We start from the raw sequence: 15,148 nt of genomic DNA on the forward strand, positions 1-15,148 counted from the left end.
TGTACAGTTAGAAGATGGCTGTGTCTCATGTGACCTTGTTATTTGTACACGCTGTGACTATACAAATCACAACATGTAAAAAGGAAAATGTTGGCGTTATTTTGTCACTTATTGGGAGCAGTATGCTAGCTGGAGCCATTTACCTCCAGTCTTTGTGCTAAGCTAGGCTAGCGGTGGGTGCGTCAGACAGAGTTACGGCACGCACGGAGATGAGAAGGGTATGTGTGGACTTATCTAACTCTGGGGGATAACGGTGAATAAGCTAAAGTCCCAAAAAGTTGGCGTGTTCCTTTAAAATGTATGTTTTTAATGTAACTTTCTCCCATTAAATACATCGGCCAGTTCGAGAATAATTCATGCAATTTAATATTGCTTATTTGAAAGAATTAAAAGAGCAGTTTAATTTCTATCCTTGTATTGTTCAACTGAAATTAGATTCAGGAAGTAATAAGTAATTATAACATGTAAGTTCTGTTTTAGTTGTGTTTTCACTCTATTTGCTTGAGTTCCTGAGTAGTTTCCCTGTTTGTTAATTATTTTTCATAGCTCCTAATTCCACGCACCTGTTCTGTTTCTCTTTTGATTACATTCTCTGTGAGTTTCCCTAGTTCATTTGTCCATTATCGTATATGTTGTATGTGGTTGAGTTCTAGTTTATCTCCTGTGATTCTCCTCTGTGTGGATTATAAGAAAGACTGTTTTTGTTTCTACTCTTTTCACATGAACTTCAATTCAGCCTCTCGTGACAGTATTACGTAATTCAATACTTTTTAGATAGAGTAATAAGTACAGTAATCCAATTACACTGTTCAATATGTGATTAGTAGCTAGTAATTATGACCGCCGCTAGCTAGCGAAAGCGGTCATATAGGGATTGTCAAAGTTTTTTTTTTTTTTTTTTTTCGTCATCTACTGAATTTTTGGTCAACGATACCAGGGACACCGAAACACCGGGGAACATGAAATTTGGTGGGCATGTAGCCCCACTAGACTTTTACGGAAAAATTTCGTTTGGTCCAAACCCAAAAAATGCAGTTTTTCCTAAATAACTACCTGAACCGTAGCACCGAGGATGAAGAAATTTTTCCCACATCAACCTAGCCCATAATCACTCATTTGTGATTTGCGCCCCTTCCCATAAAAAATGAAAATGCAATATTATTCTGCTTTAATCGCCCCTATCTTCAGTTGAGATGTTCAGAACTGCACCATATTTCATGTGTATGATTAACTTGACATCCTCTGGGGGTATGCTAAGTTTCGTAGAATTTCATCCATGGGGGGGTATAAAATAAATTCATTTATGTGCACATTTAGTGACTGTACACTCATCGGCCTGTAGATGGTGGTGTTGAGCGAAGGGTTGCTGGTTTAGGATGATACTGTCACACACACACACACATGCAGGAATACAAACAAACGCAAGCATGCACACACACACTGACATCCACACGCACAGACACACACCCATACACACACATACAAATCCACATGCACAGACACACACACACAAACACACACGCGCACACACATGTACGCACGCATACATACACGCACAGACACACACACACACACACACACACACACACACACACACACACACAGACACACACTATGAATACATTTTATCAGCGTTATGGACATAACATGAAATACACACACTTTACAAGTGTCCTACAAACTCTGAATTATTAAACAAACTGCCGATGTAGCATGAAAAAGACTTGCTTGAACACAATAAGTGTGTTTTTGAAACTCATTTTTGTAATACATTATGTAGGGAAAACCAATGTTATGGATGTGACGTTTTCACATTATGGATGTTAAGTGTCTAAACTAATGACTTTTGATATAAAACTTAAATAGTAATGGCAAATAATTACAAAACTCTAAATTATCCATGATCCACAGGAATACTCCAGACAGTCTTTTAAAATATACAACTTATATACATAAACACGCAATACAGCCAAATTGCTCCACGTCATTTATTTTTGTGGAAAGCCTGTGCAGGCCTGAGCGGCGGTCATATTTTGTACCGCCATGCGGTACATCTAGTTAATTACTTTTTTAGAGTAACATACCCAACACTGAGTTTGACACATGTTTGCTAGACTACAAACACTATAAATAAAATATAGTTATGTCTAACTCTGGAAAATCATTTGTATCATTGCTTTATATTGTCTTATCGCCAAGCACAGTATGAATTTCTATAAAGCTGCTTTAAAACAATGTGTATTTGGAAAAGCGCCATACAAATAAATTTGACTTCACTTGACATATTAACACCTTAGATTAGTACTTATACTGTATGAACCTTTTAGGGGTAAATAAGGTCAATTTACTGCCCCAGTGACAAGCTGTTTTACCCCTTAAAGATACCATTTTTTCTGAGAGTGTAAAGTGCTAAAGTTTCAAAAACTACAGGAATATTGAAGTGGTGTCTGTAACAGTACGTTCACACCGCCGCCGGCGAGAGCGGCGAAATTCGCTCTCGCCGCCCTGCCACCGACGCCGTAGAAAGATTCGGGGACGCTCTGACGCTCTGACGTAGATTAGAATGCGTGATTTTATAAAAAACTTTATTTAAAGGGGCCGCAAAAAACGTTGCTGCAATTGGTCAAAATCATTATTATTTTGAGCAAATGAATTGCATTCCTGCTTAAAAAAACAAGCGTTTTTAGTTCAAAGAAGTTCTAGCGCGAAAATGTTGCATATAAATAGTGTTGCGCAGCTTTTTCTAATCAAACTGACAACACTATGGATGACAAGTCGTACAATAACGGGAAACCCGCAACAGAAATGATTAATGTTTCCTCCATTTTGCTTAGGAACTAATGTGGTGGGAACCAAAGTTTACAGAATTGTGTTCTCTCGTATCCTCTCAGGCGGAGGACTTCTACATTCCGATTGGTTGCCGCTGGTTGCCGCCGAACCGCGTCATAGCTTATTACCATAAAGTTGACTTGATTTCAACTCTTCTCGCCGCTCTCGCCGTCCAAGACGCGCCGCGCCGCCCTCGCCGGAGCTCGCCGCCGGCTCTCATTGAAAATGAATGGCTTCCGGCCACTTTGACGCTCTCGCCGCCGGCGGTGTGAACGCACAGTAAGCATGAGCCCTTGTCAGTCTCCCACATAGCAACATTGTGTCGGCCCAGATCCGGCCCACATCTGGCACACGTGGAAAGATGATCTGGCCCACATGCGGCGTGGAATGACGGCCCTTGGGCGGCTCACTCCTGTGTGCCAGATCTGGGCCACACGCAGGCCATAGCAATGCCACATGTCAGCCAAGAGCAAAGAAATACACCAGAACTGGACCATATCTGAGCCACAAAATCTGTGTATATTAAATATGAAGTCATCTCAGCTTTAATAAGCCTGTTAACAAGCAGAATCACTGAAGGAAAGAAGAGAACAGAAAAAGAGACGAGCAGAAACACAAGAACTGCAACTGACTTCAGACACAGCCTAAGATGAAATCAACTGAAGATAAAAGATCTTTTCTTGTTGAGATTCATGTGCTGATTGTTGATGTCTGTGTGTGTCATCGTTGATTAACTTTTCGTGCTCATGTTTGTTCAAATCTTCTAACTGATTGTTATAATATTGCTGGATCCCATGCTGCAGTAACACAGGGTTTGTGATGTGAATATATTAATGGAATAACACAATTGTTTGATTCAAAAGACATCAGTGAATCAGTCTATTTCATGATGATTATAAAACCATTATCAGGTAACCATCATCACTTGATCTCATTTCACTTTAGCTTTCTTTGCTCCTGCAAATGTGTTTAACAAACACACTGTCACAGTGGCATAAAAAGACCAAAGCCATCATAAGAGTTAAGAGCCCAACTAATGGAAACACTGATCACTGTTATGGAGACTTCAAATGAAACACATTAGAGTTAAACCCCTGTTAATTCTCAATAAAAACTTGTGTAGACGTCTGACAGAAATAAAGTCAGTCTGGTTAGTAATAAGTGAAGCTGGTAATGCTGTTTGTGGAGTTGTTTAATCCTCCTCTGCTGAGATCTTCACAGATTTAATGTCTTCTTTTCTCTTCAGTTGATTTCATCTTAGGCTGTGTCTGAAGTCAGTTGTAGTTCTTGTGTTTCTGCTCGTCTCTTTTTCTGTTCTCTTCTTTCCTTCAGTGATTCTGCTTGTTAACAGGCTTATTAAGGCTGAGATGACGGCATATTTAACATACACAGGTTTTGTGGCTCAGATAAGGTCCAGTTCTGGTGTATTTCTTTGCTCTTGGCTGACATGTGGCATTGCTATGGCCTGCTTGTGGCCCAGATCTGGCACACAGGAGCGAGCCGCCCAAGGGCCGTCATTCCACGCCGCATGTGGACCAGATCATCTTTCCACGTGTGCCAGATGTGGGCCGGATCTGGGCCGACACAATGTTGTTATGTGGGCTCAATCTTTCTGCTGAAATTGCATTATAGCCCCACAGTCAGTGTTGATGGCTTTGCCACACTGAAGCGGCGTTTTCAGGATTGATTTCATCTAAGCATGTCAGGTATTTCCCTCGGGACCTCTGTGAATGAAGCTGCCAGTGATGTTCTGTGAGTGATATTGCAGCATCATGCATCGAATCTTTGAATCGCTGCGGTTTACCGCAGAAAGAAAACTATAGTAGCCATAGGAGACACAGGCTTTGCACCCTCCGAGAATTGTAAAATCCATCAGTCAGTGGTTCAAAACTTCATAACCTCAGAATCCATCATCATCATTAATGGCTAGTGGATCCCAGCAGCCATCATTACCAGTGTTGTGCGGCTCGTTCAAGCATTGCTTGACTCTCAGATTATCCTGCACTGCAGACGGTGTCAAACTTGACAATGATTAGTGCAATAAACATTGAGAAGCTTTTATAAGTCAGATAAAAACACTTCAAGGGATTTCAAGTCTGTTTCTTCAACTAAATTAACCTCTAGCCAAGAAGACAAATGCCATTGTCAATATCTAAGGCCATCTGCATCTGAACATTCAGTCTGTGGGCCAAAATCAGCAGCTACTAGACTTCTCATCCCCACTCAAAAGCAATGTCATGTAGAAGTCATGTTCATTAGCGGCTCACGTGATTCAGCTCAGTCTAAGAAGCCCACAGCAATAGCATTTGTGTTTCCGGTATGAAGACTGCAGTGGAAAGAGCCACGCAATTGAATAATTCATGTTCGAATTGAACTATGGACATTTACATTCTCTGAAAACTGGAATAGAAAGAGATAATCCCAGGCTCGTTATGAGTGAGGGATTCAGGATTCCTTCAGGAGCACGAATGGTTAATGTGGATTGTGTTCCCTCTGTGTGTGGCTCTGTACAAACACCAGTTTAATGATAGCAGTATGTTGGATCAGGACACCCTTGCCCCGACAACTGTGTATTGTAAAATGTCTAAGTGCCCCAAACATTTTTAACTGCTTTACAATGCATGATTTTTTTATTTACTTTATTAATAGTGGAAAAGTCTAGTCTATAAATAAGTCCAGCTTTGTAGGAGGCACAGCGAGTGATGGACTGGCTTTTAGGTATTAAATATCAAACTAGCAGCTACAGATCTTAAAGTCATCATGAAATGTGCTTTGCAACCCATTGTAGTCATCTCTCAATGAGAAGAAAAGGCTGGACTTGTTTCTATATTGTCTGATTAGAAACTTTAAAAAAACATAAAGGGCATTTCACATATAGATCCATACCTGAATACAAGTTTGCATCAAATGGTGGATGAATGTTTTGTTCCAGGAATCAGACTGTATTTATTTGAGCCTGCTTAAATGGTCAGTTTCTCATTAAGATAAGATTTCCGTTTATCTTCAGAACACACATGAAGATATTTTGAATAGTCTCCCATCACTTTTGTCCATCCATTGAAATCTATGCAACCAAAATTTTTCAAGCTTCAAAAAGTCCATAAAGAGATCGTAATAGTAATCCATGTGAATTGAGCGGTTTACTCCAAGTCTTCTGGAGATACACAATCACTTTATATGATGAACATATTTATTTACATTTTTATTCACGTATAAACATTGATCAACAATGCATGCTTGAACAAACCTCAGTGGTTAAGGTTTTGCTTGATGCGCAAGAGCAATTATTGCAACTATTCCTGCAACCTTTATTTCTTTAACGCAATCTCGCTTTGAAGCAACAGTGTATGATTTTTGGGCAAGATATACCATCACTGTCTAATCCAGTGGTTCCTGTCTACACCCTTCTGCGTACTCCTTCTCTTCCTCTTCCACTGCAGTCACACCTTTTCTATTAAAGGAACACTCCACTTTTTTTGGAAACAGGCTCATTTTCCAACTCCCTCAGAGTTAAACAGTTGAGTTTTACCGTTTTCGGATCCATTCAGCCGATCTCCGGGTCTGGCGGTAGCACTTTTAGCATAGCTTAGCATAGATCATTGAATCTGATTAGACCGTTAGCATCTCTCTAAAAAAAAATGACCAAAGAGTCAAGAGTTTCGATATTTTTCCTATTTAATAAATCTTCTGTAGTTACATCGTGTACTAAGACTGACGGAAAATGAAAAGTTGTGATTTTCTAGGCCGATATGGCTAGGAACTATACTCTCATTCCTGCGTAATAATCAAGGAACATTGCTGCCGTACCATGAGTGCAGCAGGCGTAATATTACGCAGCGCCTGAAAATAGTCCCCAACTTGGTATTACTTCCAACGTAATATCATTGCGCCTGCTGCAAGTTCCTAACTTTAAGAAACTTATCGTAAAAATATCGAAACTCTTTGGTCAGTTTTTTTTGAGAGAGATGCTAACGGTCTAATCAGATTCAGTGATCTATGCTAAGCTATGCTAAAAGTGCTACCGCCAGACCCGGAGATCGGCTGAATGGATCCGAAAACGGTAAAACTCAACTGTTTAACTCTGGGGGAGTTGGAAAATGAGTCTGTTTCCAAAAAAAGTGGAGTGTTCCTTTAAGAGACAATGGGCCCTATTTTAACGATCTGAAACGCAAGTGTCAAAGCGCAAAGCGCAAGTAACTTAGTGGGCGGGTCTTGGCGCTGTTGCTATTTTCCCGGCGGGATAAATGACTCTTGCGCCCGGCGCAAATCTAAAATGTGTTGGTCTGAAGTAGCTTCATTACTCATAGGTGTGGTTTGGGCGTAACGTGAAATAAACCAATCAGAGCGTCATCTCACATTCCCTTTAAGAGCAGGCGCGCTTGTTCTAAAGCGGATTCCTATTATAACGGCGGATTTGCCAGACGCACGCGAGGAGCGGTTCACAGCCGAGGAGAGCAACGCTCTCGTCAGGGACGTTGGGGATGGAGAAACCCACCCAAATTAACTTCGGTTAAAAAGGCGTATGATAATTTGGGTAAATGTGTAAGCTAGATGTATGATTTTATAATAAATTGTCTATCTATCTATCTATCTATCTATCTATCTATCTATCTATCTATCTATCTATCTATCTATCTATCTATCGTAATAATGTATGATTTGCAAAAATGAAAACTGCTGCTTCTGTGTAGATGAGAGAATCAAAGTGAATGCGCGTTGTGCACACGCTACATTGATTATGGCCAAACATGCGCCCTTAAAATAGCATATGAATAACATGCGCAACGCGCCACTGACTTTAAACTATTTTTTCCTGGTTAGTGGCGCAACTGTTTTCTAAACCTGCAAAATAGCATGAAGGAACGTTTGCGCCTGAACACGCCTCCTTTTTTGCGCTGAACCGCCCAGGGAGCGCAAGTTCATTCCCTAGTTTAGCGACGTGCTTCTGTGGAGGGAAAAACTCGCTTTGCGCGGGTGCAAAATAGGAATGATACATGCGTCGGTGTACAAAGTCAATTGCGCTGGGTGCAAGATAGGGCCCAATATGTGTCACATTTGCAATCATGTGGATATTCAGGAAAAAATGCATTCTTGCTCGTGTAATAGATTATCAACATTAAAAACAAGAACTCACACAGCGTATGTTTTTGTATAGAAGATAGTTTGAGTCTTAAACCGCTCTCGATATTTGTTCTTCATGCTAAATGCTAAATCCCTTCTTTTACAAAGGTCGATTGTGGAGAACAGCAGTAATGTAGAGCGATTTGCTAAGGCAGCATATACTCCGCACACAACCTATCATATGCACACTGCTTGTGTGGATGCAGTCAGTTTTGTCAGCAAAAGATGATGTAGTTTGATTGGATGTCATGTATTTGACCTTTTACGGCACTACCATTTTCCTGTTTTTACACAAGATGCGGCATTTTACCTGATATAAACACATACTCGGTTTTAATGTTATTTTAAGGTGGGGTATAATTGAATGACTGGCAAAACACAGGATTTTGTTTGCATACCCCAAGTACACCAGTTTGGGAACCACTGGTCTAATCCAATGGTGTGAGCTTGGGGCGGGACTACTTTTTTGGCCATTGGCAGACAGGGAACGTGTTTGAGCAAATGAGCAATTTCTTTTTGATGATAGATTATGAAAACAACATCATTTTTCTTTAAAATAATGTGCATGGATACATCAGGAACTGGTTTTAAGAAAGTAAATTGGGCCACTTTCAGTTTCATGTTGACTTTCATAACCTGTCAGGTGCCATCCTCAGTTTGGGTTTTGGCACAGACTCATTCATTTAATCCCTCGGTAGGAAGTGCACACTCAAAGCTGTATTATTCTGGGGCTTTGCGGAGCTGTCAGGCCGCTGTAGCAGAGCCTGCATCCGAGCAGGAGATTATAGCACACACACACACACACACACACAGTCCTCGTTCCCACAGCAGCAGAGGACGCTTGTGCTGGGCACGTCAACACCAGTCATCCTTGCTTTCTCTGCTGGTGCTGCGGGCAGAATACAGTTGAATCCGAGCCAGGGTTAAGCTGCGTCTGCAGGGTAATGGCGATTTTTCAACTGGTTGGTTTAGAGTAGTCACAATACTAACATTTAAGCTGTCAATTGCACAGAAACAAATTTCGATTTCACAGTGAAAACAGTAGACAGGCTGAATGAAAATGATTTGTTGAATTTAATAAAAAAATTTATGGTAAGTGGTTGCACACAATTGATTTTAGCTACATTTAAACAAATGCATTACGTTGAACTAAAATTGATTAGGTTCAACTTAATGCATTTGTTTAAATGTAGCTAAAATCAATTGTGTGCAACCACTTACCATACTTTTTTTTTATTAAATTCAACGAATCATTTTTTTCAGTGCATGCTGAATGAAATTGCAAATTGACTCTCTGACAGTAGGTGGCGCTTATGGGAAAGTAAAAATATGGCGGTACACAAGGAAAGTGGTGCGCAATTTTCCATTTCTGACACCCACTTGTCACAGAGAAGACAGGAAGTCAAACAGGTTTTCAAACAGCCGAATTTGTTATCGCTATTGAGTTCACCAGTCTCCGCCAAATACAAGAGTACAGAGATCAGCGAGCCGCTTCCGGGTTCTTCCTCTGCTATTCACTGTCGCTTAGCTAAATAGTCTCTTCATGAGCTCCATCAAGATAACAGCATTGAGCATGTGACCAAGAGTGCAAATCTTATTGGTTGGCTTTCTTTGAGGTTCAGTGAAAAAGAGAGTAGAACACTTCTCCATAATAAAAAAAAGGTAACACTTTATTTTAGTGTCCTTGTTACATATGTTACATGTACTTACCATAGTAATAAGAGTAAATTAGGCATAATTACATGCAATTAACCCTCAACCAAATCCTAATCCTACCCAACCCTAGAGTAAGTACATGTTGTTATTTATTATTCCTCAGTACTTAAATATATAATTACACTTTAACAATGACACCTTAAAATAAAGTGTGATTGGCGACATATGAAAGTGTTCATGTCGATCTGAACAGGCGCATCCATTTTCGCACCAAACATTTCGTTTTTGAACAGGCTTTCAGCTTGGTTAATATTCCATTGGGATTTTAAAATTAATTTGATTTTAGAAACATTCATTGGGTCCCCATCCGTGGTTCACTTTAAGACCCTTTCAGGACTGGACCTGTAGTAATTGTACTGTATTGTAAGTCACCATGGGTAAAAACATCTTCTAAACTCATCTAACTCGACTAATCACGTCTTGTTTCTTGCAGGGCATCAGCAGCCTGTTCAGTTCTCTGAAGGTGGTGCGTTTGCTGCGCCTCGGGCGAGTGGCCCGTAAGCTGGACCACTACATTGAGTACGGTGCAGCGGTGCTGGTGTTGCTGGTGTGTGTGTTCGGCCTGGCCGCCCACTGGCTGGCCTGCATCTGGTACAGCATTGGGGACTACGAGGTCATAGATGAAGAATCCAACATGGTCCGCCGGGACAGCTGGCTGTATCTCCTGGGAGAATCCGTCGGATCACCATATCGCTTCAACGCCAGTGGCATGGGGAAGTGGGAAGGGGGTCCCAGCAAAGACTCGGTCTACATCACATCATTGTATTTCACCATGACCAGCCTGACCAGTATTGGCTTCGGAAACATCGCGCCCACCACAGATGGAGAGAAGATCTTCGCCGTGGCCATGATGATGATTGGCTGTGAGTAAAACTGTTCTCCACCACTACGTGAAATTCAAGTTACACTGTGGTACTACATAAATTACACTTTCTCGAACAAAAAAACAAAAAAAACATAGACAGATCCATTAGTGTAGGGATCAATTTCCTCAAACAACAACAATCAGAAAAATACCACAATCTGCAGGCTATCAATTTTATTTCATAAAAAAACCCTGTAAAGATGTTCTACGCAGAACAAGTTGTAAAGATTTGGACTCCAGGTGTTTTATCTGCCGTTGACAGACTCTCAGAGGAACGTCAGATCTATATAGAGCCCTGTGCTGTTCTAGATTACATTCAGTCCAGATGAAGAATATTACATAATCGCTTAGTTAGGCCCTACTTTTCTGCACTGTAGAAATACAGTGATAACCACAGTAAATAAAAGGTAGATACACTTTTATTTTATAGTGTTCATGTTCTCATGTATTTAGATTAATAATTACAGAGTAATGCTAATTAACTACGTGTACTTTATGGAGCTGCTCGCAATTACACAATTCTGGCTGGTTGTTAAGTAATTTAGTATAATAAAGGTGTGATCACATTAGCAACATATCAGTGAAATTTTGAGTAAATGGGACTATTGTCAACAGTGCACAGAAACCACTTTCAGACCAATGAATATGCTTTTTCTTAAAATTTTAAAATCTCCAAAACGATCTCATAAGGAAAAGGATGATTTTGAATGAATTTGTGCAGTGTTATTTGTAAGGAAACGTTTAATTTAAAAAGAAAAGAAAAGTGGCGCATAAGCAGATTGTGCAAAAATGTACAAATGAGATTGTATGAATCCATATGAATTAGCCATCAATTTACAAAAAGCATAATATAATTACGAATTGCCATGAGTGTGTTGAAATTTTTTGCCCAGTTTTTGCCCTCATGTGAAACTCCCAATAATGCAGATTCCTGTTTAAATGATGAGATATTGGCAGTAAAATTCTGCCAAACAACACTAAGTGTGACCACACCTACAACTGACCTCACATACAACCTACACTTAAGCTGAATATCATAGAAAATAATTTCGACTGTAAAATCATGTCTTGTGTTAATTTATTAATGTAAAAAATGTAAAATGTTTTGGTTTGGTTTTTACAAACTGAGGGGCATTTCTAAATTACTTTTGGTAATACTTTAATTGGTATGGTCGCACTTACCCTTGTTTGTTGGGCCTTGCTTTACGCATCAGTACACTATTGACCATGGACAACCTTTATTGCCTGACAAGATTTCACTGAAATATCACTAATATCAAGTCACCTTTATTTCTACTGCACTTTATGTAATAACGATTCAAGATTTCAAAAGATTTCAGATTTCTTTAGACAAATTATTGAGAGTTAGTGAACATGTATAGTTGCAAATTATTGAGAGTTAGCGAACATGTATAGTTGCAAATTATTGAGAGTTAGCGAACATGTATAGTTGCAAATTATTGAGAGTTAGTGAACATGTATAGCTGTAAGTTATTGAGAGTAAATTGACATGTATAGCTGCTAATTATTGAGTTAGTGAACATGTATAACTGCAAATTGAGAGTTAGCGAACATGTATAGCATAGACTGTAAAAAAAGATGGACGACGCCCCTTCGCTCTCTTCCATTGATGAGAACTGAAGCCGCCAGAGTACCGATATGGCGCTGACATATTGGAACTTGAGTCTGCGCAGTAGCGATCTCGGGACCAGACCTGCGCAGTCGTGAGCAGGAAGTAAAGCCGCGAAATCAACGCTCCGCCTTCACTGTCGCAGGGAAAGTGCATTCTGCACACTTTTTTAAAAATTGATTGCAGTACGACAAGAGGCTTATTAAAATAAAGTAAATACAATCACCTCAGTCCTCCGAAGATCCCGAAAAAAATGTCCGTTGGTGCTTCAGTGACTACTTCACTCGGAGAACCTGTCAATCACAGCTGTCAATCATGACGTTACACCACCGCATCACGTAACTAACTAAAAACCAACTTATTTTCGAAACAGACACTTGAACTTACATCAGCGTGATAAAAACGACAGCAAATGAAAGAAACCACCTTTGGAAAAAAGATATTTGAAGTGTAATTTAATTGTTTATTTGGTCTCGCGTCCCGTTGAATAACACGGGGAGGCGGGGCTTATGACCTATACTAGGACCAGTCACCGGGGGGCGATCGAGACGTTTTGGCTTCACTTTTCAGGGCTTGTGCGGCACGCTTGATGTATAGTTGCAAATTGAGAGTTAGCGAACATGTATAGTTGCAAATTGAGAGTTAGTGAACATGTATAGTTGCAAATTGAGAATTAGTTGACACGTATAGTTACAGATTATTGAGACGAAGTTGACATGTATATCTGCAAATTACTGAGAGGTCGTTGACATTTAGTTGCAAATTTACTTAAGTCAAGTCTTCATTTATATAGCGCTTTTAACAATGTAGATTGTTTCAAAGCAGCTTTACAGAGACAAACGTATAATTTGAGGTAACAGAGATTGTTTTGGCTTTATAGCGGTTCTTTAATAAAGTTATTTTCCAGCTAAAGTTAATTTTGATTGATTCGCTTCCGTCGCAACGATCATTTGTTATTAAATTAGGGGCCGCTAAGACGACACCATTCTCTCTATACAGACTTTAAACGCGAACCTGTGATAAACGTGATAAAGTCAGTAGAATGTCTAAAGTGGACCATCAAAATTAAGTGTTAACCAGTAGTTGTTATTCAGTTCTATTCAGTTCAGTGTGGACATGTTAATATAACTGCACCGTAATACAGCTAAACAGGAAAAGCACTGTATCTTCTTGGTATTTTTATGCAGGTTTGTATCTGTATTTAACCAGCATGAATGACACGATCACCTGCTGTCATCTGAGCGTGTGTGTGTGTGTGTGTGTGTGTGTTTGTGCTGGTGCAGTGAGTGTAGTGTTGTTGTGTAGGGTCTCTGCGTTCAGGGCGTGAGTGGAGCTGTTGGCCGCCTGAGGCTGACGCTGATGTGGAGTGTCATAAAAGTTGGGGAAGACTGACAGAAAGACAGAAGATCACAGTGTGATCCTGCTGATGCACAGCAAACACAGCAGGCACACATTCAGTCAGCGTGACACTCTCAACACTCACACGCACACACACACACACACACACACACACACACACACACACACACACACACACACACACACACACACACACACACACACACACACACACACAGAATAATAATTCAGAATTCACTTAAAGAAAATAAAGCCTTTCAGATGACAGTAATGAGAATTTAAAGAGGAAATGTACATAAATATATGCAGTGCTCAGTGTTTGTGTGTCTGGAAATGGGAGCCGCTCGATTAGGGCCACTGCAAGAAATAAAGCACACTAAAGCCGATCTCTCTCTCTCTCAGACTACAGTTAGGACACTGGGAGACGGGCACAGCCAAAGCTTACCTTACAAAAAAAATAAAAAATACAGTGGTGGTACCAGGGTATAATCATGGTAACAAAAGGTATTAGTCAAGTCACCTTTATTTATATAACGCTTTTTACAATACAGATTGTATCAAAGCAGCTTTACAGAGATAACAATGAAAATAATACAACAAAGTTTGTTTCTAGAAGAAAATTGCATCATCGTCCACCTTAAGTAAGGCAGATCAATACTATTGTTGAATATTAAATGTCCCCAACTAAGCAAGGCAAAAGCCAAGGCAACAGTGGCAAGGAACCCAAACCCCATCAGTGACAGAATGGAGAGAAAACCTTGGGAGAACCCAGAGTCAGTCGCTCAGTTCTCCTCTGGCCAACGAGCGAACAGTGTATGATTATGATTCAGGCAGCATTACAGGTCAGAGGTCAGATTGGATCAGAACATTCAGAACATTATCCAGTTCATCTGGTTGGAAGTCGGAGTCATCACGCCGGTATGGAGACGGGTTTGTTGAGGATCAGTTCCGATGGCTGTCGTGTCGATGAGACCTTCACAGGGCTGATGAGGCTGGCACTTCAGGGGTGCATCATGGATGGGTCCAGACGCAGGTCCTCCATCTGATCTGGATACGGCCTGGATCCGGCGGACTGCGGTAAACCTCGGAATATACAGAAAGACTAACATTAGCGTAGATGCCATTCTTCTTATGATGTAACGAGTACATCAGGTGTTATAGGAAGTGTTCCCGGTTCCGGCTGACCTAATCTATGCAGCCTAATAATCATTTAACTGATTTGAGTAATAGAAATGTAATGTTCTATATGAATGCCAGGTAAAAGAGATGTGTTTTTAATCTGGCTTTGAACTGACAGAGTGTGTCTGCTTCCCGGACAATGGTAGGAAGACTGTTCCAAAGTTTTGGTGCTAAATAGGAGAAGGATCTACCGCCAGCAGTCGATTTTGATATTCTAGGTATTATCAACTGGCCGGAATTTTGAGATCGCAATAGACGTGAAGGACTATAATGCGTTAAGAGCTCGCTCAAGTACTGCGGAGCTAAACCATTTAGTGCTTTGTAAGTAATCAGCAATATTTTAAAATGTATACGATGTTTAATAGGGAGCCAATGCAGTGTTGACAGAACTGGGCTAATATGGTAATACTTCCTGGTTCTGGTAAGAACTCGAGCTGCTGCTAGCTGTA

The 15,148-nt window shown here is 40.3% G+C and overlaps 1 protein-coding gene across 2 annotated transcripts in view; it reads left to right on the top strand.

Moving 5' to 3' along the window:
- Positions 1–15,148, top strand: part of kcnh1b (potassium voltage-gated channel, subfamily H (eag-related), member 1b) — a 69,944-nt gene that overhangs the window by 13,393 nt on the left and 41,403 nt on the right. For both annotated transcript variants that reach the window (XR_013823064.1, XM_079889653.1), the window contains exon 7: positions 10,100–10,529. Coding sequence is in view for 1 of the 2 variants with exons in the window: in XM_079889653.1 (XP_079745779.1) it covers positions 10,100–10,529 (430 nt within the window). In the remaining variant the exon portion in view is untranslated. The remainder of the gene's footprint in view (positions 1–10,099; positions 10,530–15,148) is intronic.

Source organism: Squalius cephalus, assembly GCF_949319135.1.
Source record: "Squalius cephalus genome assembly, chromosome: 13".
Taxonomy (NCBI): Eukaryota; Metazoa; Chordata; class Actinopteri; order Cypriniformes; family Leuciscidae; genus Squalius; species Squalius cephalus.